Below are 26,615 nucleotides of genomic sequence, written 5' to 3'. Positions count from 1 at the left end.
TACTGTACAGTAGAGTGATGAGTGGGCTGACAGTACTGTACTGTAGAGTGATGAGTGGGCTGACAGTACTGGACAGTAGAGTGATGAGTGGGCTGGCAGTACTGTACAGTAGAGTGATGAGTGGGCTGGCAGTACTGTACAGTAGAGTGATGAGTGGGCTGACAGTACTGGACAGTAGAGTGATGAGTGGGCTGACAGTACTGGACAGTAGAGTGATGAGTGGGCTGGGCTGGCAGTACTGGACAGTAGAGTGATGAGTGGGCTGACAGTACTGGACAGTAGAGTGATGAGTGGGCTGGGCTGGCAGTACTGTACAGTAGAGTGATGAGTGGGCTGGGCTGACAGTACTGTACAGTAGAGTGATGAGTGGGCTGAAGGTACTGGCCAGTAGAGTGATGAGTGGGCTGACAGTACTGGACAGTAGAGTGATGAGTGGGCTGACAGTACTGGACAGTAGAGTGATGAGTGTGCTGACAGTACTGGACAGTAGAGTGATGAGTGGGCTGGGCTGACAGTACTGTACTGTAGAGTGATGAGTGGGCTGGGCTGACAGTACTGGACAGTAGAGTGATGAGTGGGCTGGGCTGGCAGTACTGTACAGTAGAGTGATGAGTGGGCTGACAGTACTGGACAGTAGAGTGATGAGGCTGGGCTGACAGTACTGAACAGTAGAGTGATGAGGTGGGCTGACAGTACTGGACAGTAGAGTGATGAGTGGGCTGGGCTGACAGTACTGTACAGTAGAGTGATGAGTGGGCTGGGCTGGCAGTACTGTACAGTAGAGTGATGAGTGGGCTGACAGTACTGGACAGTAGAGTGATGAGTGGGCTGGGCTGACAGTACTGTACTGTAGAGTGATGAGTGGGCTGGGCTGACAGTACTGGACAGTAGTGTGATGAGTGGGCTGGGCTGACAGTACTGTACTGTAGAGTGATGAGTGGGCTGACAGTACTGGACAGTAGAGTGATGAGTGGGCTGACAGTAGTGAACAGTAGAGTGATGAGTGGGCTGACAGTACTGGACAGTAGAGTGATGAGTGGGCTGGGCTGGCAGTACTGTACTGTAGAGTGATGAGTGGGCTGGGCTGACAGTACTGGACAGTAGTGTGATGAGTGGGCTGGGCTGACAGTACTGTACTGTAGAGTGATGAGTGGGCTGACAGTACTGGACAGTAGAGTGATGAGTGGGCTGACAGTAGTGAACAGTAGAGTGATGAGTGGGCTGACAGTACTGGACAGTAGTGTGATGAGTGGGCTGGGCTGACAGTACTGGACAGTAGAGTGATGAGTGGGCTGGGCTGACAGTACTGTACTGTAGAGTGATGAGTGGGCTGACAGTACTGGACAGTAGAGTGATGAGTGGGCTGGGCTGGCAGTACTGTACAGTAGAGTGATGAGTGGGCTGGGCTGACAGTACTGGACAGTAGAGTGATGAGTGGGCTGGGCTGGCAGTACTGTACAGTAGAGTGATGAGTGGGCTGGGCTGACAGTACTGTACAGTAGAGTGATGAGTGGGCTGGGCTGACAGTACTGGACAGTAGAGTGATGAGTGGGCTGGGCTGGCAGTACTGTACTGTAGAGTGATGAGTGGGCTGAAGGTACTGGCCAGTAGAGTGATGAGTGGGCTGGGCTGGCAGTACTGTACAGTAGAGTGATGAGTGGGCTGGGCTGACAGTACTGGACAGTAGAGTGATGAGTGGGCTGGGCTGGCAGTACTGTACAGTAGTGTGATGAGTGGGCTGGGCTGACAGTACTGGACAGTAGAGTGATGAGTGGGCTGGGCTGGCAGTACTGTACTGTAGAGTGATGAGTGGGCTGAAGGTACTGGCCAGTAGAGTGATGAGTGGGCTGGGCTGGCAGTACTGTACAGTAGAGTGATGAGTGGGCTGGGCTGGCAGTACTGTACAGTAGAGTGATGAGTGGGCTGGGCTGACAGTACTGGACAGTAGAGTGATGAGTGGGCTGAAGGTACTGGCCAGTAGAGTGATGAGTGGGCTGGGCTGACAGTACTGTACAGTAGAGTGATGAGTGGGCTGGGCTGACAGTACTGGACAGTAGAGTGATGAGTGGGCTGGGCTGACAGTACTGGACAGTAGAGTGATGAGTGGGCTGGGCTGGCAGTACTGGACAGTAGAGTGATGAGTGGGCTGACAGTACTGGACAGTAGAGTGATGAGTGGGCTGACAGTACTGGACAGTAGAGTGATGAGTGGGCTGGGCTGGCAGTACTGTACAGTAGAGTGATGAGTGGGCTGGGCTGACAGTACTGGACAGTAGAGTGATGAGTGGGCTGGGCTGACAGTACTGGACAGTAGAGTGATGAGTGGGCTGAAGGTACTGGCCAGTAGAGTGATGAGTGGGCTGGCAGTACTGGACAGTAGAGTGATGAGTGGGCTGACAGTACTGGACAGTAGAGTGAATCAATCTATTCTGCCTCTCTATTCCATCTATTCTGCCACTCTATTCCATCTATTCAGCCTCTCTATTCCATATATTCTGCCACTCTATTCCATCTATTCTGCCACTCTATTCCATCTATTCTGCCACTCTATTCCATCTATTCTGCCACTCTATTCAATCTATTCTGCCACTCTATTCCATCTATTCTGCCACTCTATTCAATCTATTCTGCCTCTCTATTCAATCTATTCTGCCTCTCTATTCAATCTATTCAGCCTCTCTATTCAATCTATTCAGCCACTCTATTCAATCTATTCTGCCACTCTATTCATCTATTCTGCCACTCTATTCAATCTATTCTGCCTCTCTATTCAATCTATTCTGCCTCTCTATTCAATCTATTCACCCTCTCTATTCAATCTATTCAGCCACTCTATTCAATCTATTCTGCCACTCTATTCATCTATTCAGCCACTCTATTCAATCTATTCTGCCACTCTATTCATCTATTCTGCCACTCTATTCAATCTATTCTGCCTCTCTATTCAATCTATTCTGCCTCTCTATTCAATCTATTCAGCCTCTCTATTCAATCTATTCAGCCACTCTATTCCATCTATTCTGCCACTCTATTCAATCTATTCTGCCACTCTATTCAATCTATTCTGCCACTCTATTCAAGCTATTCTGCCACTCTATTTAATCTATTCCGCCACCACTCTATTCATTCTATTCTGCCAACCTATTCTGCCTCTCTATTCAATCTTTTCTGCCACTCTATTCAATCTCTTATGCCAGTCTATTCAATCTCTTCTGCCAGTCTATTCTGCCAGTCTATTCTGCCAGTCTATTCAATCTTATCTGCCACTCTATTCTGCCACTCTATTCAATCTATTCTGCCACTCTATTCAATCTATTCTGCCACTCTTTTCTGCCTCCATATTCAATCTATTCTGCCACTCTATTCAATCTATTCTGCCACTCTATTCAATCTATTCTGCTACTCTATTCAATATATTCTGCCACTCTATTCAAGCTATTCTGCCACTCTATTCATCTATTCTGCCACTCTATTCATCTATTCTGCCACTCTATTCAATCTATTCTGCCACTCTATTCAATCTATTCTGCTACTCTATTCAATATATTCTGCCACTCTATTCAAGCTATTCTGCCACTCTATTCAAGCTATTCTGCCACTCTATTTAATCTATTCCGCCACCACTCTATTCAATCTATTCTGCCAATCTATTCTGCCACTCTATTCAATCTATTCTGCCAATCTATTCTGCCACTCTATTCAATCTATTCTGCCAATCTATTCTGCCAATCTATTCAGTCTATTCTGGAACTCTATTCCTCCACTCTATTCAATCTATTCCGCCAGTCTATTCAATCTATTCTGCCAGTCTATTCTGCCAGTCTATTCAATCTTATCTGCCACTCTATTCAGTCTATTCTGCCAGTCTATTCAATCTTATCTGCCATTCTATTCAATCTATTCTGCCAGTCTATTCAATCTATTCTGCCAGTCTATTCTGCCAGTCTATTCAATCTTATCTGCCACTCTATTCAGTCTATTCTGCCAGTCTATTCAATCTTATCTGCCACTCTATTCAGTCTATTCTGCCAGTCTATTCAATCTTATCTGCCACTCTATTCAATCTATTCTGCCACTCTATTCAATATTATCTGCCACTCTATTCTGCCACTCTATTCAATCTTTTCTGCCACTCTATTCAATCTTTTCTGCCACTCTATTCTGCAACTCTATTCAATCTATTCTGCCAATCTATTCTGCCTCCCAATTCAATCTATTCTGCCAGTCTATTCAATCAATTCTGCCACTCTATTCTGCCACTCTATTCTGCCTCCCTATTCAATCTATTCTGCCACTCTATTAGATCTATTCTGCCACTCTATTCTGCCACTCTATTCAATCTATTCTGCCACTCTATTCATTTACATTACATTTACATTTAAGTCATTTGGCAGACTTACAAATTGGTTAATTCACCTTATGACATCCAGTGGAACAGCCACTTTACAATAGTGCATCTAAATCATTTAAGGGGGGTGAGAAGGATTACTTTATCCTATCCTAGGTATTCCTTGAAGAGGTGGGGTTTCAGGTGTCTCCGGAAGGTGGTGATTGACTCCGCTGTCCTGGCGTCGTGAGGGAGTTTGTTCCACCATTGGGGGGCCAGAGCAGCGAACAGTTTTGACTGGGCTGAGCGGGAACTGTACTTCCTCAGTGGTAGGGAGGCGAGCAGGCCAGAGGTGGATTCTGCCTCTCTATTCTGCCTCTCTATTCTGCCACACTATTTAATCTATTCTGCCACTATATTCAAGCTATTCTGCCACTCTATTCAAGGTATTCTGCCACTGTCATGTCTTGTTATGTCTGTTCCTGTCCTTTCTCTTCACTCTCTCTCTCTGCTGGTCTTTTTAGGTTACCTTCTCTGTCTCTCATTCTTCAGCTGTTCTACATCTCCTCTAACTAGCCTGTTGCTATCTCACTCTTCCACACCCGTTCTCTCTCTCTTTCCCTGATTAGGTCTCTATTTCTCTCTCTGTTCCTGCTACTTTCAGTGTCTGATTCTTGTTTGTGTTTTTGATGCCAGAAGCAAGCTGTCGTCTCGTTTCCACCTTGTCCTGTCCTGTCGGAGTCTGCCTGGCAGGTGCATCCTGCACTATACTAACGTTCTTTTGTTCCGCTGACAACGTTGGAAGAGGATTTATGCCATTCCTAATTTTTCATTAAAGAACTCTGTTTTCTGTTAAAACCGCTTTTGGGTCTTCACTCAAGTTCATAACAGAAGAATCAGACCAACAATGGACCCAGCGGCCTGGACCCTTTCACTCCGCCGCGAGATCCAGGAGCGATGCTAGGCAGACACGAGGAGGAATTGGTGTTCTCTCTCCAGCCCAACACACTTCCAGGAGCGCAGCCCGCATCGCCTACGTCATTTCTCTCCTTACCGGACGGGCGCGTGAGTGGGGCACGGCAGTCTGGGAGGCGAGGGCTGAGTGTATTAACCAGTATCAAGACTTTAAGGAGGAGATGATACGGGTTTTTGACCGTTCTGTTTTTGGGGAGGAGGCTTCCAGGGCCCTGTCTTCCCTATGTCAGGGGAATCGATCCATAACGGATTATTCTATTGAGTTTCGCACTCGCTGCCTCAAGTGACTGGAACAGGCGCTTTGCTCGCTGCGTTTTCTGGAGGGTCTCCTCGTCGAGGTTAAGGACGAGATCCTCTCCCGGGAGGTTCCTTCCAGTCTGGACTCCTTAATAGCTCTCGCTATTCGCATAGAGCGACGGTTTGATCTTCGTCGCCGAGCTCGTGGAAAGGAGCTCGCGTTCTCCGCTGCTCCCTCTCCACATCACTGCCACCTGCCGCATCACTGCCACCCTCCTCCGCCGGCTCGGATGCTGAGCCTATGCAGCTGGGGGTATCCGCATCTCGGCCAAGGAGAAGGAACGGAGAATCACCAGCTCGCCTCTGTCTCTACTGCGGCTCCGCTGGTCATTTTGTCACCTCATGTCCAGTAAAAGCCAGAGCTCATCAGTAAGAGGAGGGGCTACTGGTGAGCGCAACTACTCAGGCCTCTCCTTCTGGATCACGCACTACTTTTCCGGTCCATCTCCGCTGGCCCGGTTCATCTGCTTCCTGCAGTGCCTTGATAGACTCTGGGGCGGAGGGCTGTTTTATGGACGAGACCTGGGCTCGGGAACATGACATTCCTCTCAGACAGTTAGGGAGCCCACGGCCTTGTTCGCTTTAGATGGTAGTTCTCTCCCAAGATTCAGCGTGAGACGCTGCCTTTAACCCTCACTGTCTCTGGTAATCATAGCGAAACCATTTCTTTTTTAATTTTTCGTTCACCTTTTACACCTGTTGTTTTGGGTCATCCCTGGCTAGTGCGCCATAACCCTTCTATTAATTGGTCTAGTAATACTATCCTATCCTGGAATGTTTCTTGTCATGTAACCTGTTTAATGTCTGCTATCCCTCCTGTTTCCTCTGTCTCTACTTCACAGGAGGAGCCTGGCGATTTGACAGGGGTGCCGGAGGAGTATCACGATCTGCGCACGGTGTTCAGTCGTTCCAAGGCCACTTCTCTCCCTCCACACCGGTCGTATGACTGTAGTATTGATCTCCTTCCGGGAACTACTCCCCGGGGTAGATTATACTCTCTGTCGGCTCCCCGAACGTAAGGCTCTCGAGGATTATTTGTCGGTTTCGCTCAACGCCGGTACCATTGTCTCCTCCTCCTCTCCCGCCGGAGCGGGGTTTTTTTTTGTTCAGAAGAAGGACGGGTCCCTGCGCCCATGCGTGGATTATCGAGGGCTGAATGACATAACAGTTAAGAATCGTTATCCGCTCTCTTATGTCTTCAGCCTTTCGAGATCCTGCAGGGAGCCAGGTTTTTCACCAAATTGGACCTTCGTAACGCCTACCATCTCGTGCGCATCAGGGAGGGGGACGAGTGAAGACGGCGTTAACACTCCGTTAGGGCACTTTGAATACCGGGGTTCTTCCTTTCGGCCTCGTTAACGCTCCAGCTGTCTTTCAGGCACTAGTTAACGACGTCCTGAGAGACATGCTGAACATTTTTGTTTTCGTTTACATGGACGATATCCTGATTTTTTCTCCGTCTCTCTCGATTCATGTTCAGCACGTGCGACGTCCTCCAGCGCCTTTTGGAGAACTGTCTTTATGTGAAGGCTGAGAAGTGCATTTTTCATGCCGCCTGTCCCTTTTCTCGGTTCCTGTTATTTCCCGCTGAGGGCATTAAGATGGATCCCGCTAAGGTCCAGGCTGTCATTGATTGGCCCGTTCCTAAGTCACGCGGCCGGAGCTGCAGCGCTTCTGGGCTTCGGCTAATTTCTATCGTCGTTTCATCCGTAATTTTCGGGTCAGGTGGCAGCTCCCCTCACAGCCCTTTTACTTCTGTTAAGACGTGCTTTAAGTGGTCCGTTTCCGCCTTCAGGGAGCTTTTGATCTTCTTAAGAATCGTTTTACATCCGCTCCTATTCTTGTTACACCTGACATCTCTAGCCAGTTTGTTGTTGAGGTTGACATGTCAGAGGTGGGCGTGGGAGCCATTCTTTCTCAGCGTCTCTCTGACGGCAAGGTCCATCCTTGCGCGTTTTCTCATCGCTTATCGCCGTCAGAACGTAACTATGATGTTGGTAATCGCGAACTGCTCGCCATCCGCTAGCCCTAGGCGAATGGCGACAGTGGTTGGAGGGGGCGACCGTTCCTTTTGTCGTTTGGACTGACCATAGGAACCTTGAGTACATCCGTTCAGCCAAACGACTTAATGCGCGTCAGGCTCGTTGGGCTCTGTTTTTCGCTCGTTTCGAGTTTGTTATTTCTTATCGTCCGGGCTCAAAAACACCAAGCCTGATGCTTTATCTCGTCTCTTCAGTTCTTCTGAGGTCTCCACCGACCCCGAGGGGATTCTCCCTGACGGGCGTGTTGTCGGAGTTGACTGTCTGGGGAATTGAGAGGCAGGTAAAGCAAGCACTCGCTCACACTCCGTCGCCGCGAGCTTGTCCTAGGAACCTTCTGTTCGTTCCCATTCCTACTCGTCCGGCCGTTCTTCAGTGGGCCCACTCTGCCAAGTTAGCCGGCCACCCCGGCGTTCGGGGTACGCTCGCTTCCATTCGCCAGCGTTTCTGGTGGCCCACTCGGGAACGTGACGCGCGTCGATTTGTACGCCGCTTGTTCGGTCTGCGCGCAGACTAAATCTGGGAACTCTCCTCCTGCCGGCTGTCTCAGACCGCTTCCCATTCCCTCTCGACCGTGGTCTCACATCGCTTTAGATTTTATCACCGGACTGCCTTCATCAGCGGGGAGGACAGTTATTCTTACGGTTGTCGATAGATTCTCTAAGGCGGCTCATTTCATTCCTCTCGATAAGCTCCCTTCTGCTAAGGAGACGGCTCAGATCATTATCGAGAATGTTTTCTGAATTCATGGCCTTCCGTCTGACGTCGTTTCCGACAGAGGCCCGCAGTTCACGTCTCAATTTTGGAGGGAGTTTTGCCGTTTGATTGGGGCTTCCGTCAGTCTCTCGTCCGGCTTTCATCCCCAGTCTAACGGTCAAGCCGAACGGGCCAATCAGACTGTTGGTCGCATTTTACGCAGTCTTTCTTTTCGTAACCCTGCGTCTTGGTCAGAACAGCTCCCCTGGGCAGAGTACGCCCACAACTCGCTTCCCTCGTCTGCTTCCGGTCTATCCCCTTTTCAGTGTAGCCTCGGGTACCAGCCTCCGCTGTTCTCATCTCAGCTCGCCGAGTCCTGCGTCCCCTCCGCTCAGGCTTTTGTCCAGCGTTGCGAGCGCACCTGGAAGGGGGTCAGGTCGGCACTTTGCCGTAATAGGGCGCAGACTCTGAGGGCCGCTAATAAGCGTAGGACCAAGAGTCCTAGATATTGTTGCGGTCAGAGAGTATGGCTCTCCACTCAGAACCTTCCCCTTAAGACAGCCTCTCGCAAGTTGGCCCCGCGGTTCATTGGTCCGTTCCGTATTTCCCAGGTCATTAATCCTGTCGCAGTGCGACTTCTTCTCCCGCGCTATCTTCGTCGCGTTCACCCGGTCTTCCATGTCTCCTGTGTTAAGCCCGTTCTTCGCGCCCCCGCTCGTCCCTCCCCCCATCCTTGTCGAGGGCGCACCCATCTACAGGGTTCGTAAGATTTTGGACATGCGCCCTCGGGGCCGTGGTCATCAGTACCTAGTGGATTGGGAGGGGTACGGTCCTGAGGAGAGGAGTTGGGTTCCCTCTCGGGACGTGCTGGACCGTTCGCTGATCGATGATTTCCTCCGTTGCCGCCAGGTTTCCTCCTCGAGTGCGCCAGGAGGCGCTCGGTGAGTGGGGGGGGGTACAGTCATGTCTTGTTATGTCTGTTCCTGTCCTTTCTCTTCACTCTCTCTCTCTGCTGGTCTTTTTAGGTTACCTTCTCTGTCTCTCATTCTTCAGCTGTTCTACATCTCCTCTAACTAGCTCATTCACTCGTTCACACCTGTTCTCTCTTCCCCCTCTGATTAGGTCTCTATTTCTTTCTCTGTTCCTGCTACTTTCAGTGTCTGATTCTTGTTTGTGTTTTTTGATGCCAGAAGCAAGCTGTCGTCTCGTTTGCTTCCACCTTGTCCTGTCCTGTCGGAGTCTGCCTGGCAGGTGCCTCCTGCACTATACTAACGTTCTTTTTGTTCCGCTGACAACGTTGGAAGAGGATTTATGCCATTCCTGTTTTCATTAAAGAACTCTGTTTTCTGTTAAAACCGCTTTTGGGTCTTCACTCAAGTTCATAACAGCCACTCTATTTTATCTATTCTGCCACCACTCTATTCAATCTATTCTGCCAATCTATTCTGCCACTCTATTCAATCTATTCTGCCAATCTATTCTGACACTCTATTCAATCTATTCTTCCACTTTATTCTGCCAATCTATTCAATCTCTTCTGGAACTCTATTCTGCCAGTCTATTCAATCTATTCTGCCAGTCTATTCTGCCAGTCTATTCAATCTATTCCGCCTCTCTATTTAATCTATTCTGCCACTCTATTCAATCAATTCTGCCACTCTATTCTGCCACTCTATTCTGCCTCCCAATTCAATCTATTCTGCCACTCTATTCAATCTATTCTGCCACTCTATTCTGCCACTCTATTTAATCTATTCTGCCAGTCTATTCACTCTATTCTGCCACTCTATTCTGCCACTCTATTCAATCTATTCTGCCAGTCTATTCTGCCAGTCTATTCAATCTATTCCGCCTCTCTATTTAATCTATTCTGCCACTCTATTCAATCTATTCTGCATCTCTATTCTGCCACTCTATTCAATCTATTCTGCCTCTCTATTCTGCCACTCTATTCAAACTATTCTGCCACTCTATTCAATCTATTCTGCCACTCTTTTTAATTTATTCTGCCACTCTATTCAAGCTATTCTGTCACTCTGTTCAATCTATTCTGCCTCTCTATTCTGCCACTCTATTCAATCTATTCCACCTCTCTATTCAATCTATTCTGCCACTCTATTCAATCTATTCTGCCATCTCTATTCAATCTATTCTGCCACTCTATTCAATCTATTCTGCCTCTCTATTCTGCCACTCTATTCAATCTATTCTGCCACTCTATTCAATCTATTCTGCCTCTCTATTCTGCTACACTATTTAATCTATTCTACCACTCTATTCAATCTATTCTGCCACTCTATTCAATCTATTGTGCCACTCTATTCAAACTATTCTGCCACTCTATTCAATCTATTCTGCCTCTCTATTCTGCCACACTATTTAATCTATTCTACCACTCTATTCAATCTATTCTGCCACTCTATTCAATCTATTCCGCCTCTCTATTCAATCTATTCTGCCACTCTATTCAATCTATTCTGCCACTCTATTCAAGCTATTCTGCCATTCTATTCAATCTATTCTGCCTCTCTATTTTGCCACTCTATTCAATCTATTCTGCCTCTCTATTCAATCTATTCTGCCACTCTATTCAATCTATTCTGCCACTCTATTCTGCCACTCTATTCTGCCTCCCTATTCAATCTATTCTGCCACTCTATTCAATATTATCTGCCACTCTATTCTGCCACTCTATTCAATCTATTCTGCCACTCTATTCAATCTATTCTGCCACTCTATTCTGCAACTCTATTCAATCTATTCTGCCAATCTATTCTGCCTCCCAATTCAATCTATTCTGCCAGTCTATTCAATCAATTCTGCCACTCTATTCTGCCTCCCTATTCAATCTATTCTGCCACTCTATTCAGATCTATTCTGCCACTCTATTCTGCCACTCTATTCAATCTATTCTGCCACTCTATTCATTTACATTACATTTACATTTAAGTCATTTGGCAGACTATACACAATTGGTGAATTCACCTTATGACATCCAGTGGAACAGCCACTTTACAATAGTGCATCTAAATCATTTAAGGGGGGGTGAGAAGGATTACTTTATCCTATCCTAGGTATTCCTTGAAGAGGTGGGGTTTCAGGTGTCTCCGGAAGGTGGTGATTGACTCCGCTGTCCTGGCGTCGTGAGGGAGTTTGTTCCACCATTGGGGGGCCAGAGCAGCGAACAGTTTTGACTGGGCTGAGCGGGAACTGTACTTCCTCAGTGGTAGGGAGGCGAGCAGGCCAGAGGTGGATTCTGCCTCTCTATTCTGCTCTCTATTCTGCCACACTATTTAATCTATTCTGCCACTATATTCAAGCTATTCTGCCACTCTATTCAAGGTATTCTGCCACTCTATTTTATCTATTCTGCCACCACTCTATTCAATCTATTCTGCCAATCTATTCTGCCACTCTATTCAATCTATTCCTGCCAATCTATTCTGACACTCTATTCAATCTATTCTTCCACTTTATTCTGCCAATCTATTCAATCTCTTCTGGAACTCTATTCTGCCAGTCTATTCAATCTATTCTGCCAGTCTATTCTGCCAGTCTATTCAATCTATTCCGCCTCTCTATTTAATCTATTCTGCCACTCTATTCAATCAATTCTGCCACTCTATTCTGCCACTCTATTCTGCCTCCCTATTCAATCTATTCTGCCACTCTATTCTGCCACTCTATTTAATCTATTCTGCCAGTCTATTCACTCTATTCTGCCACTCTATTCTGCCACTCTATTCAATCTATTCTGCCTCTCTATTTAATCTATTCTGCCACTCTATTCAATCTATTCTGCATCTCTATTCTGCCACTCTATTCAATCTATTCTGCCTCTCTATTCTGCCACTCTATTCAAACTATTCTGCCACTCTATTCAATCTATTCTGCCACTCTTTTTAATTTATTCTGCCACTCTATTCAAGCTATTCTGTCACTCTGTTCAATCTATTCTGCCTCTCTATTCTGCCACTCTATTCAATCTATTCCACCTCTCTATTCAATCTATTCTGCCACTCTATTCAATCTATTCTGCCATCTCTATTCAATCTATTCTGCCACTCTATTCAATCTATTCTGCCTCTCTATTCTGCCACTCTATTCAATCTATTCTGCCACTCTATTCAATCTATTCTGCCTCTCTATTCTGCTACACTATTTAATCTATTCTACCACTCTATTCAATCTATTCTGCCACTCTATTCAATCTATTGTGCCACTCTATTCAAACTATTCTGCCACTCTATTCAATCTATTCTGCCTCTCTATTCTGCCACACTATTTAATCTATTCTACCACTCTATTCAATCTATTCTGCCACTCTATTCAATCTATTCCGCCTCTCTATTCAATCTATTCTGCCACTCTATTCAATCTATTCTGCCACTCTATTCAAGCTATTCTGCCATTCTATTCAATCTATTCTGCCTCTCTATTTTGCCACTCTATTCAATCTATTCTGCCTCTCTATTCAATCTATTCTGCCACTCTATTCAATCTATTCTGCCACTCTATTCTGCCACTCTATTCTGCCTCCCTATTCAATCTATTCTGCCACTCTATTCAATATTATCTGCCACTCTATTCTGCCACTCTATTCAATCTTTTCTGCCACTCTATTCAATCTTTTCTGCCACTCTATTCTGCAACTCTATTCAATCTATTCTGCCAATCTATTCTGCCTCCCAATTCAATCTATTCTGCCAGTCTATTCAATCAATTCTGCCACTCTATTCTGCCTCCCTATTCAATCTATTCTGCCACTCTATTAGATCTATTCTGCCACTCTATTCTGCCACTCTATTCAATCTATTCTGCCACTCTATTCATTTACATTACATTTACATTTAAGTCATTTGGCAGACTTACAAATTGGTGAATTCACCTTATGACATCCAGTGGAACAGCCACTTTACAATAGTGCATCTAAATCATTTAAGGGGGGGGTGAGAAGGATTACTTTATCCTATCCTAGGTATTCCTTGAAGAGGTGGGGTTTCAGGTGTCTCCGGAAGGTGGTGATTGACTCCGCTGTCCTGGCGTCGTGAGGGAGTTTGTTCCACCATTGGGGGGCCAGAGCAGCGAACAGTTTTGACTGGGCTGAGCGGGAACTGTACTTCCTCAGTGGTAGGGAGGCGAGCAGGCCAGAGGTGGATTCTGCCTCTCTATTCTGCCTCTCTATTCTGCCACACTATTTAATCTATTCTGCCACTATATTCAAGCTATTCTGCCACTCTATTCAAGGTATTCTGCCACTCTATTTTATCTATTCTGCCACCACTCTATTCAATCTATTCTGCCAATCTATTCTGCCACTCTATTCAATCTATTCTGCCAATCTATTCTGACACTCTATTCAATCTATTCTTCCACTTTATTCTGCCAATCTATTCAATCTCTTCTGGAACTCTATTCTGCCAGTCTATTCAATCTATTCTGCCAGTCTATTCTGCCAGTCTATTCAATCTATTCCGCCTCTCTATTTAATCTATTCTGCCACTCTATTCAATCAATTCTGCCACTCTATTCTGCCACTCTATTCTGCCTCCCTATTCAATCTATTCTGCCACTCTATTCTGCCACTCTATTTAATCTATTCTGCCAGTCTATTCACTCTATTCTGCCACTCTATTCTGCCACTCTATTCAATCTATTCTGCCTCTCTATTTAATCTATTCTGCCACTCTATTCAATCTATTCTGCATCTCTATTCTGCCACTCTATTCAATCTATTCTGCCTCTCTATTCTGCCACTCTATTCAAACTATTCTGCCACTCTATTCAATCTATTCTGCCACTCTTTTAATTTATTCTGCCACTCTATTCAAGCTATTCTGTCACTCTGTTCAATCTATTCTGCCTCTCTATTCTGCCACTCTATTCAATCTATTCCACCTCTCTATTCAATCTATTCTGCCACTCTATTCAATCTATTCTGCCATCTCTATTCAATCTATTCTGCCACTCTATTCAATCTATTCTGCCTCTCTATTCTGCCACTCTATTCAATCTATTCTGCCACTCTATTCAATCTATTCTGCCTCTCTATTCTGCCACACTATTTAATCTATTCTACCACTCTATTCAATCTATTCTGCCACTCTATTCAATCTATTGTGCCACTCTATTCAAACTATTCTGCCACTCTATTCAATCTATTCTGCCTCTCTATTCTGCCACACTATTTAATCTATTCTACCACTCTATTCAATCTATTCTGCCACTCTATTCAATCTATTCCGCCTCTCTATTCAATCTATTCTGCCACTCTATTCAATCTATACTGCCACTCTATTCAAGCTATTCTGCCATTCTATTCAATCTATTCTGCCTCTCTATTCTGCCACTCTATTCAATCTATTCTGCCTCTCTATTCAATCTATTCTGCCACTCTATTCAATCTATTCTGCCACTCTATTCTGCCACTCTATTTAATCTATTCTGCCACTCTATTCAAGCTATTCTGCCACTCTATTCAAGCTGTTCTGACACTCTATTCTGCCACTCTATTCAATCTATTCTGCCACTCTATTCAATCTATTCTGCCTCTCTATTCAATCTATTCTGCCACTATATTCAAGCTATTCTGCCACTCTATTCAAGGTATTCTGCCACTCTATTTAATCTATTCTGCCACCACTCTATTCAATCTATTCTGCCAATCTATTCTGCCACTCTATTCAATCTATTCTGCCACTCTATTCTGCCACAGTATTCTGCCACTCTATTCAATCTTTTCTGCCAATCTATTCTGCAACTCTATTCAATCTATTCTGCCAATCTATTGTGCAACTCAATTCTGCCACTCTATTCAATCTATTCTGCCACTCTATTCTGCCACTCTATTCAATCTATTCTACCACAGTATTCTGCTACCACCTAAGGTAATTTTAGGTATATGACAAGTCATTTATTCCACTGCAATATTTGGCCAGTCCAGGACTAGTCATTTATTCCACTTTAATATGTGGCCAGTCCAGGACTAGTCATTTATTCAACTGTAATATGTGGCCAGTCCAGGACTAGTCATTTATTCAACTGTAATATGTGGCCAGTCCAGGACTAGTCATTTATTCAACTGTAATATGTGGCCAGTCCAGGACTAGTCATTTATTCCACTGCAATATTTGGCCAGTCCAGGACTAGTCATTTATTCAACTGTAATATGTGGCCAGTCCAGGACTAGTCATTTATTCAACTGTAATATGTGGCCAGTCCAGGACTAGTCATTTATTCAACTGTAATATGTGGCCAGTCCAGGACTAGTCATTTATTCCACTGTAATATGTGGCCAGTCCAGGACTAGTTATTTATTCAACTCTAATATGTGACCAGTCCAGGACTAGTTAATTATTCTTGTACACTATATGGTTTTATATTGTTAGATTGTCATGCATTGCAGCCAGGGTTTTGGTATGTTTTTGTAGCAGGAAATAAGGACAACATTAAGGTGAGTCTGTATTGTAATGTCTTATTTGTAAGGTTATTGTATGTATTTTTGCTGTTTATCCTGCGATTAAATTGTATTTATATTAATCCCACGTTGTTATAATTATACAAAATGAATACAACATGTAAATAGTATTCATTTGAGATGGAATTGACCTGCGTGTTGTTCACCCACGCTTCCTACATCAATGCCCGGTATTCTCTCCTCGACCCGGTGCTTAACGGATCGTGAATGTGCGTCTTGTTTTAATTCGTCCCTGGTGAGTTGTACCGACTTCAGTCACATGTCTGCAGAACCCGAGTCTGTAGCAGACGGAACTAGCCAGCCAGCCTGCTAGCTAGCCTTTTTTTTTGATTTGACATTTTAGCAAACAGAGTAATTTGCACGAATATTATTTATCTAGTCATTTCTGCTTTTCTTGTCAAAATGTAAGTTTATCAAGTGATCGGGTCAAGACTAGTAATGGGATGATGGATATGGAGTTTAGTTGGCTTGCTAGCTAGCTTCGTTAGCATTTGTGTGTGTTTGTTAACGCTAATTCAGCTAGCTGGATAGACGAAGTTCTTCGTGATTAATTTTGGGATTTAACTTGCTTGGATGTCATCGCCTCAACGAAATGACAGGAATTATCTTCAAGTCACCAATACGGATTAAATAAACTGTTTGATCGGTTGGGTGGTGGAGAGAGTAGACATGATATTGTAGTTGTGTCTTGTAACGTTGCTCAACGTGACAGTGTTTTTTTTTATTGTCATACTGATTGGCTAAGTAAACATTAGCATATAGCTAGCAGGAAAGCTCCACAATGCATGACGCTTACGAACCGGTACCTATCCTGGAGAAACTGCCTCTCCAGATTGACTGTCTTGCGGCCTGGGGTAAGTTGATATCTATCTATCTATCTTTCTTTCTTTCTTTCTTAACTAACTAACAACACAAGACCACTCTAGCTGGCTGGTTTGTTTACCATTTTAACGTTAGCCAGCTGATATCTTTACCAGTTTATAGCTTGATGAGTTTTGAGGTGACATATAATTGTAAACAAAGTCACCCTGTCTTGGGCCACCCTGTCGATGACGGAGAGATTTATTTAATGAATAGCATTGTATTTTTAATGGCTTCCCAGTTGATGTCCTCATAGGGTGTGTACCAAATGGCACCCTAATTCCTAGGAGCCCTATTGGTTCTTATCAAGAGTAGTGCACTACATAAGGAAATGGGTGCCGTTTGGGACATGACCATGCTGAGGTCCTTCTATTTCCTATTTCCTATCACGTCACAGAGGACTGGCTTCTAGTTGGGACCAAACCAGGTCATCTGCTGCTCTACAGAATCAAAAAGGATGCAGGTGAATGAGAGAGAGAGACCTCTGCTTTCAGTCTCTGTCCTGTGTTTTTGTGTGTGTATTGTTGGCTTCGGTGTGCAATAGTTTCCAGTGTTACTACCTCCATCTTGTAGCAGACAAGGAAACATATCTGCTCTCCCTTTCTTCCTCATAGGTACCAACAGGTTTGAGGTGACTTTGGAGAAATCACACAAGAACTTCTCCAAGAAGATCCAGCAGGTAGGCCGATGAAGTGAGGATGGAGGGGGCTGGGAGGTCTCTCTCTCTGTCCCTCCCCCTCCAGGCTTTTAAGGCACTGTCCCATGAGGACCCCTCTCAGTGACTTGTCTCTGGTAATGTAGGCACACTTCACATTCTTTTGATGTGACAGGAATTACAAATAACAAAAAGTACCGTAGATTGAAACAAATCTAGGAGCCACTGTTGTCCCAGCCCTGTTCCAGATCTGTGATGTGCTTTGGCAGATTCCGTTGTTGTCCTTGACTGACAAGGAGTTGGTGACTTCACAGACTGATGTAACGGATGTGAAACGGCTAGCTTAGTTAGCGGTGCGCGCTAAATACCGTTTCAATCGGTGACGTCACTTGCTCTGAGACCTTGAAGTAGTAGTTACCCTTGCTCTGCAAGGGCCGCTAGGGCTTTTGTGGGGTGATGGGTAACGATGCTTCATGGGTGACTGTTGTTGATGTGTGCAGAAGGTCCATGGTTTGCGCCCGGATATGGGTGAGGGGACGGTCTAAAATTATACTGTTACATTGGTCGTTACCCATCGCTCCACAAAAGCCGCGGCCCTTGCAGAGCAAGGGGAACCACTACTTCAAGGTCTCAGAGCATGTGACGTCACCGATTGAAACGCTATTTAGCGCACACCGCTAACTAAGCGAGCCGTTTCACATCCGTTACACTGCCACTCACTCAGGTTACCATTGTCACCATCTCAGTTTCACCTCTGGTCTCTTTCTTCTGTTCCTCGCAGCTCTTCATTGTCTCACAGTACAAGATCCTCATCAGTCTACTGGGTAAAACATTTTCCTCAGCAAACAAACGGCCATATTGTTCACATGAACATGAGGTTGGTTATCTCAGTAATCCATAGGTCAAAGGTTGTTTTAAATATTGTCTGTTTGTGTGTGTCTGCACGTGTGTTCCTCTCTCTACAGAGAACAACATCCATGTCCACGACCTATTGACCTTTCAGCAGATTACTGTGGTTTCCAAGGCCAAAGGGGCAACGCTCTTCGCCTGTGACCTGCAGGTAAAATACAGCTCTGGTGACGGAGACATAGTTTGTAAATGTCTTGATGCGAACCAGCTGATTGTATTTATCTGTAGCTCCTGTAAAGATATTCCCTGTAAAATCTATGAAATTGTATCACAAATTTCTGTTTTCCCTGTGACAATGGACATTTCGTCTTTATCTTCCTGCAGCTGTCCCCTTCAGGAGAGGCCCAGCTGAGGATGTGTGTTGCAGTGAAGAAGAAGCTTCAGCTGTACTACTGGAAGGACAGGGAGTTCTATGAGCTGCAGGTGAGACAGGGAGTTCTATGAGCTACAGGTGAGACGGGGAGTTCTATGAGCTACAGGTGAGACGGGGAGTTCTATGAGCTACAGGTGAGACGGGGAGTTCTATGAGCTGCAGGTGAGACGGGGAGTTCTATGAGCTGCAGGTGAGACGGGGAGTTCTATGAGCTGCAGGTGAGACGGGGAGTTCTATGAGCTGCAGGTGAGACGGGGAGTTCTATGAGCTGCAGGTGAGACGGGGAGTTCTATGAGCTGCAGGTGAGACGGGGAGTTCTATGAGCTACAGGTGAGACGGGGAGTTCTACGAGCTACAGGTAAGACGGGGAGTTCTATGAGCTACAGGTGAGACGGGGAGTTCTACGAGCTACAGGTAAGACAGGGAGTTCTACGAGCTACAGGTAAGACACGGAGTTCTATGAGCTGCAAGTGAGACAGCGAGTTCTACGAGCTACAGGTAAGACAGGGAGTTCAATGAGCTGCAAGTGAGACAGGGAGTTCTATGAGCTGCAGGTGAGACAGGGAGTTCTATGAGCTGCAGGTGAGACAGGGAGTTCTATGAGCTGCAGGTGAGACAGGGAGTTCTATGAGCTGCAGGTGAGACAGGGAGTTCTATGAGCTGCAGGTGAGACAGGGAGTTCTATGAGCTGCAGGTGAGACAGGGAGTTCTATGAGCTGCAGGTGAGACAGGGAGTTCTATGAGCTGCAGGTGAGACAGGGAGTTCAATGAGCTGCAAGTGAGACAGGGAGTTCTATGAGCTGCAGGTGAGACAGGGAGACAAGATGGCAGGCCTCAGATTTCCCGGCGGCATCAACAGCCATGGCCGGTGATGCACCCTTGTGTGGCTGCAAAAATGCCTACCTTGCCGTCAGGCTGAATATTCTAATTCCCTTCTCCTGGCTGCCAATCGCCCGAAGCCACCGCTCACTGACATGGCTGTCTCAGATATATCAATTCCTATTAGCCAACGGCCGTCACGTGATCGAGTCCTGCTCAGTCATCTCAGCTCTGAAGTAGCCTACCAGTGAAGACCGACACATCTGGGATGCAATGACACGCGCCCTTATCGAATTCCGACAGTACAGTGCCTTGCGAAAGTATTCGCCCCCCTTGAACTTTGCGACCTTTTGCCACATTTCAGGCTTCAAACATAAAGATATAAAACTGTATTTTTTGTGAAGAATCAACAACAAGTTGGACACAATCATGAAGTGGAACGACATTTATTGGATATTTCAAACTTTTTTAACAAATCAAAAGCTGAAAAATTGGGCGTGCAAAATTATTCAGCCCCTTTACTTTCAGTGCAGCAAACTCTCTCCAGAAGTTCAGTGAGGATCTCTGAATGATCCAATGTTGACCTAAATGACTAATGATGATAAATACAATCCACCTGTGTGTAATCAAGTCTCTGTATAAATGCACCTGCACTGTGATGGTCTCAGAGGTCCGTTAAAAGCGCAGAGAGCATCATGAAGAACAAGGAACACACCAGGCAGGTCCGAGATACTGTTGTGAAGAAGTTTAAAGCCGGTTTTTGATACAAAAAGATTTCCCAAGCTTTAAACATCCCAAGGAGCACTGTGCAAGCGATAATATTGAAATGGAAGGAGTATCAGACCACTGCTAATCTACCAAGACCTGGCCGTCGCTCTAAACTTTCAGCTCATACAAGGAGAAGACTGATCAGAGATGCAGCCAAGAGGCCCATGATCACTCTGGATGAACTGCAGAGATCTACAGCTGAGGTGGGAGACTCTGTCCATAGGACAACAATCAGTTGTATATTGCACAAATCTGGCCTTTATGGAAGAGTGGCAAGAAGAAAGACATTTCTTAAAGATATCCATAAAAAGTGTCGTTTAAAGTTTGCCACAAGCCACCTGGGAGACACACCAAACATGTGGAAGAAGGTGCTCTGGTCAGATGAAACCAAAATTGAACTTTTTGGCAACAATGCAAAATGTTATGTTTGGCGTAAAAGCAACACAGCTCATCACCCTGAACACACCATACCCACTGTCAAACATGGTGGTGGCAGTATCATGGTTTGAGCCTGCTTTTCTTCAGCAGGGACAGGGAAGATGGTTAAAATTGATGGGAAGATGGATGGAGCCAAATACAGGACCATTCTGGAAGAAAACCTGATGGAGTCTGCAAAAGACCTGAGACTGGGACGGAGATTTGTCTTCCAAAGAGACAATGATCCAAAACATAAAGCAAAATCTACAATGGAATGGTTCAAAAATAAACATATCCAGTGTTAGAATGGCCAAGTCAAAGTCCAGACCTGAATCCAATCGAGAATCTGTGGAAAGAACTGAAAACTGCTGTTCACAAATGCTCTCCATCCAACCTCACTGAGCTCGAGCTGTTTTGCAAGGAGGAATGGGAAAAAATGTCAGTCTCTCGATGTGCAAAACTGATAGACATACCCCAAGCAACTTACAGCTGTAATCGCAGCAAAAGGTGGCGCTACAAAGTATTAACTTAAGGGGGCTGAATAATTTTGCACGCCCAATTTTTCAGTTTTTGATTCGTTAAAAAAGTTTGAAATATCCAATAAATGTCGTTCCACTTCATGATTGTGTCCCACTTGTTGTTGATTCTTCACAAAAAAATACAGTTTTATATCTTTATGTTTGAAGCCTGAAATGTGGCAAAAGGTCGCAAAGTTCAAAGTTCAATGTGGCCTGGCAGATGGCCTGGTAGGTGGCCTCGGTGGCCTGGCAGATGGCCTGGCAGATGGCCTCAGTGGACTGGCAGATGGCCTGGCAGGTGGCCTGGCAGGTGGCCTCGGTGGCCTGGCAGATGGCCTGGCAGATGGCCTCGGTGGCCTGGCAGGTGGCCTGGCAGGTGGCCTCGGTGGCCTGGCAGATTGGGCTCCTCTTGAAGGCCAAATGACCTTACCCATAAAAACACGAAATTCCAGGCCTTCAAGATGGGCGTGTGAGTGGACAGACTCTTACCAGGGAACATGGGAACGATTGAGGAAAATCCTCACATTTAGAAGGATTTTGTTAACCAGTAAGTGTTTTTTGTTTGTCTTTCAGGGAGACTTTTCTGCTCCAGACATCCCGAAGTCCATGGCCTGGTGTCAGAACTCCATCTGTGTGGGCTTCAAGAGAGACTACTACCTCATCCGGGTCAGTGGGGCACAAAACAGGAAACACTGTGGATTTCATGTGAACCTGTGGAAGACAACTTCTAATATAATATATATTATGTATACAAGCTATTATTATGAAGAGGCGCTTTGACCTCTTTGTCAATTACCCTCTTTGTCTGCACTGATTGGAGAAGACTTGACAAGTTAACAATGGTATGGTAGAAGCTTATAATGAGCTTTCACCTGGTCAGTTGTTTCAGCTCCGAATCAGGACAGGAGTGGATAGGAGGAGGTTGTGTGTTTTTACCCCTCTGTATCCTCAGACCTCTCTCTGTCTGTCCTCCAGATGGATGGGCGTGGCTCCATCAAGGAGCTCTTCCCCACGGGGAAGCAGCTGGAGCCCCTGGTGGTTCCCCTGGCTGATGGGAAGGTGGCGGTGGGCCAGGATGACCTCACGGTGGTGCTCAACGAGGAGGGGGTCTGCACTCAGAAGTGTGCCCTCAACTGGACTGACATCCCCATTGATATGGGTACTTGTGTTTCCTTGTTATAGTTTCTTTCCCCTGGCTCAGCAGTATGTAGATTCATATCCTGCCTTCCTGGTATTGTGTCATGGCTATGCTTAAGTGACTTAACGCCATATTGTTTGTCTACAGACTTGCTGCTACTTTTTGTTTCAAGTTTTTGTGTAGCCTACTTCACACTTACGATGCAATATTACTTTAAACACTAAAACAAATGAATTACTGTTGGCTATGCTTTGTCGTCTACAGACTGAATGCCACTTCGTTTTATATTTGGACCATTCAGTGTGTTATGGTAGGAACTTGAAAATGATGGGGCCGTACTTGCGAACATAAGCAGCCATTTTAAATTTAAAATGTTTCTAATTTAAAAAATTGTTGCTTAACTTGCACGGGAGAGAATGCTAAATTATAGCTGGTCCCATAAGATAACATAGCAAACGTTAGCCCTGTGCTGACCTCGCCAGGTGACAGTGATTTATATTCTGAAATTTTTATTGTATTTTTTATTTTAATCAGCCTATCAAAGAGTTTAGACTTTATCCACCAACCAATGGTATTTCTTAAAATAGGTCACACCCCCAACCACTAGAGGATAGATATTTTAAACCTAAAAATTCAATGTTTGCGTTTGATCCTTTTGGTCTATAACAGAATGTTGTGTGCCAACATTGATCTTGGCAAGACTACTACTAATGTTAGACATTTTCGCATATATGAAAAAATGCAGCTTTTTCTGTTTATCACGTCTATTGGTCACATGCAGATGTTACTGCGGGTTTAACGAAATCCATGTGGTTTTATGGATGAAATATGGACATTTATCATGCACCGTGAAAAGAAAAGCAAAGCGCCTTATGGATTTGTCAAATATCAGTCATGATCACCATCACTTTTAGGTGGTTGACCAAGTCCATAGTGGCCCACTGCTGAAGTGGTTGACCCCAAGACCATAGTGGCCCACTGCTGAAGTGGTTGACCCCAAGACCATAGTGGCCCACTGCTGTGGTGGTTGACCAAGACCATAGTGGCCCACTGCTGAAGTGGTTGACCAAGACCATAGTGGCCCACTGCTGAAGTGGTTGACCAAGACCATAGTGGCCCACTGCTGTGGTGGTTGACCAAGACCATAGTGGCCCACTGCTGAAGTGGTTGACCAAGACCATAGTGGCCCACTGCTGAAGTGGTTGACCAAGACCATAGTGGCCCACTGCTGTGGTGGTTGACCAAGACCATAGTGGCCCACTGCTGTGGTGGTTGACCAAGACCATAGTGGCCCACTGCTGAGGTGGTTGACCAAGACCATAGTGGCCCACTGCTGAAGTGGTTGACCAAGACCATAGTGGCCCACTGCTGAGGTGGTTGACCAAGACCATAGTGGCCCACTGCTGTGGTGGTTGACCAAGACCATAGTGGCCCACTGCTGTGGTGGTTGACCAAGACCATAGTGGCCCACTGCTGTGGTGGTTGACCAAGACCATAGTGGCCCACTGCTGTGGTGGTTGACCAAGACCATAGTGGCCCACTGCTGTGGTGGTTGACCAAGACCATAGTGGCCCACTGCTGAGGTGGTTGACCAAGACCATAGTGGCCCACTGCTGAAGTGGTTGACCAAGACCATAGTGGCCCACTGCTGAAGTGGTTGACCAAGACCATAGTGGCCCACTGCTGAAGTGGTTGACCAAGACCATAGTGGCCCACTGCTGAAGTGGTTGACCAAGACCATAGTGGCCCACTGCTGAAGTGGTTGACCAAGACCATAGTGGCCCACTGCTGAGGTGGTTGACCAAGACCATAGTGGCCCACTGCTGTGGTGGTTGACCAAGTCCATAGTGGCCCACTGCTGAGGTGGTTGACCAAGACCATAGTGGCCCACTGCTGTGGTGGTTGACCAAGACCATAGTGGCCCACTGCTGTGGTGGTTGACCAAGACCATAGTGGCCCACTGCTGAGGTGGTTGACCAAGACCATAGTGGCCCACTGCTGAAGTGGTTGACCAAGACCATAGTGGCCCACTGCTGAAGTGGTTGACCAAGACCATAGTGGCCCACTGCTGAAGTGGTTGACCAAGACCATAGTGGCCCACTGCTGAGGTGGTTGACCAAGACCATAGTGGCCCACTGCTGAGGTGGTTGACCAAGACCATAGTGGCCCACTGCTGAGGTGGTTGACCAAGACCATAGTGGCCCACTGCTGTGGTGGTTGACCAAGACCATAGTGGCCCACTGCTGAGGTGGTTGACCAAGACCGTAGTGGCCCACTGCTGAAGTGGTTGACCAAGACCATAGTGGCCCACTGCTGAAGTGGTTGACCAAGACCGTAGTGCACTTTAACCATGGGTTCGAACCCCCTTCGTGTCAAGCCTTTTTTGTCGAGAAAAAAATGTTCCTTTCCTTGTTGCTCGATTCAAAACTCATGTCATGAAGTGGATGATTATTATAATGCAAAGCCTTGAACGCTGTAGGCTTAAGAATGCAGCCAACTAGGCTAACATCTCCCCACCAGGAGGGGGTGTAGTCGCTTCATGGGAAGGCACCACCAGGCTTTCACCTCAGTGGCCTGCAAGCCAAGGCTTTCACCTCAGTGGCCTGCAAGCCAAGGCTTTCACCTCAGTGGCCTGCAAGCCAAGGCTTTCACCTCAGTGGCCTGCAAGCCAAGGCTTTCACCTCAGTGGGCTGCAAGCCAAGGCTTTCACCTCGGTGGGCTGCAAGCCAAGGCTTTCACCTCAGTGGGCTGCAAGCCAAGGCTTTCACCTCGGTGGCCTGCAAGCCAAGGCTTTCACCTCGGTGGCCTGCAAGCCAAGGCTTTCACCTCGGTGGCCTGCAAGCCAAGGCTTTCACCTCGGTGGCCTGCAAGCCAAGGCTTTCACCTCGGTGGCCTGCAAGCCAAGGCTTTCACCTCGGTGGCCTGCAAGCCAAGGCTTTCACCTCGGTGGCCTGCAAGCCAAGGCTTTCACCTCGGTGGCCTGCAAGCCAAGGCTTTCACCTCGGTGGCCTGCAAGCCAAGGCTTTCACCTCGGTGGCCTGCAAGCCAAGGCTTTCACCTCGGTGGCCTGCAAGCCAAGGCTTTCACCTCGGTGGCCTGCAAGCCAAGGCTTTCACCTCGGTGGCCTGCAAGCCAAGGCTTTCACCTCGGTGGGCTGCAAGCCAAGGCTTTCACCTCGGTGGGCTGCAAGCCAAGGCTTTCACCTCGGTGGCCTGCAAGCCAAGGCTTTCACCTCGGTGGCCTGCAAGCCAAGGCTTTCACCTCGGTGGGCTGCAAGCCAAGGCTTTCACCTCGGTGGGCTGCAAGCCAAGGCTTTCACCTCGGTGGGCTGCAAGCCAAGGCTTTCACCTCGGTGGGCTGCAAGCCAAGGCTTTCACCTCGGTGGCCTGCAAGCCAAGGCTTTCACCTCGGTGGCCTGCAAGCCAAGGCTTTCACCTCGGTGGCCTGCAAGCCAAGGCGACATATGGAATAGGACCAAGGTGGTTAATGGGGTTCATCGTGAATTGAGGGTGTAACATACAAAGTGCCATATGCATTAGTAGGTTAGGACATTAGGACACTATCTGATGTGAATGGATGTAGGCTATAGCTATGTTAGACTTCCTATAGAAGTCTACAGAAAATGATCATTTGTATTTATTGTGGATCCCCATTAGTTCCTGTCAAGGCAGCAGCTACTCTTCCTGGGGTTTATTATGGATCCCCATTAGTTCCTGTCAAGGCAGCAGCTACTCTTCCTGGGGTTTATTATGGATCCCCGTTAGTTCCTGTCAAGACAGCAGCTACTCTTCCTGGGGTTTATTATGGATCCCCGTTAGTTCCTGCCAAGGCAGCAGCTACTCTTCCTGGGGTTTATTATGGATCCCCATTAGTTCCTGCCAAGGCAGCAGCTACTCTTCCTGGGGTTTATTATGGATCCCCATTAGTTCCTGCCAAGGCAGCAGCTACTCTTCCTGGGGTTTATTATGGATCCCCATTAGTTCCTGCCAAGGCAGCAGCTACTCTTCCTGGGGTCCAGCAAAATGAAGGCAGTTTATACAATTTTAAAAACATTACAATACATTGACTGTGTGCCCTCAGGCCCCTCATCCACCACTACCACATATATACAGTACTAAATCCGTGTGTGTCTGTCTGTGTCTATGTTTGTGTTGCTTCACATTCCCCGCTGTCCAATATTTTATTGCTGCATGAGTTACCTGGTGTGGAATAGAAGAGCCATGATCACATGGAACATGTGGTACTGTGGAATAGAATTCCATGTAGTCATGGCTCTATGTAGTACTGTGGAATAGAGTTCCATGTAGTCATGGCTCTATGTAGTACTGTGGAATAGAGTTCCATGTA

General features: G+C 46.4%; 1 protein-coding gene across 1 annotated transcript; it reads left to right on the top strand.

Annotated features, from left to right (window-relative positions):
• Window positions 1-16,050: 16,050 nt before the first annotated feature.
• On the top strand, window positions 16,051-22,454 carry LOC135534865 (vam6/Vps39-like protein). The gene is made up of 9 exons (XM_064961677.1): window positions 16,051-16,214; window positions 16,556-16,664; window positions 17,069-17,134; window positions 17,286-17,350; window positions 18,108-18,150; window positions 18,292-18,386; window positions 18,560-18,658; window positions 21,704-21,796; window positions 22,106-22,454. The coding sequence occupies exons 2-9, from the start codon at window positions 16,592-16,594 to the stop codon at window positions 22,310-22,312; spliced, it is 741 nt and encodes a 246-aa protein (XP_064817749.1). The 5' UTR covers window positions 16,051-16,214; window positions 16,556-16,591; the 3' UTR covers window positions 22,313-22,454.
• Window positions 22,455-26,615: the final 4,161 nt, after the last annotated feature.

This window comes from Oncorhynchus masou, unplaced genomic scaffold, assembly GCF_036934945.1.
Source record: "Oncorhynchus masou masou isolate Uvic2021 unplaced genomic scaffold, UVic_Omas_1.1 unplaced_scaffold_4047, whole genome shotgun sequence".
Taxonomy (NCBI): domain Eukaryota; kingdom Metazoa; phylum Chordata; class Actinopteri; order Salmoniformes; family Salmonidae; genus Oncorhynchus; species Oncorhynchus masou.
This window is presented reverse-complemented; position numbering and strand designations above follow the sequence as displayed.

Bases quoted from the DNA above. Each gene is read 5' to 3' on its own strand.
- LOC135534865 (XM_064961677.1), top strand. From the start codon at position 16,592: ATGCATGACGCTTACGAACCGGTACCTATCCTGGAGAAACTGCCTCTC. The intron at 18,151-18,291 runs GTAAAACATTTT...CTCTCTCTACAG, and splicing joins GATCCTCATCAGTCTACTGG to AGAACAACATCCATGTCCAC. The intron at 18,659-21,703 runs GTGAGACAGGGA...TTTGTCTTTCAG, and splicing joins GGGAGTTCTATGAGCTGCAG to GGAGACTTTTCTGCTCCAGA.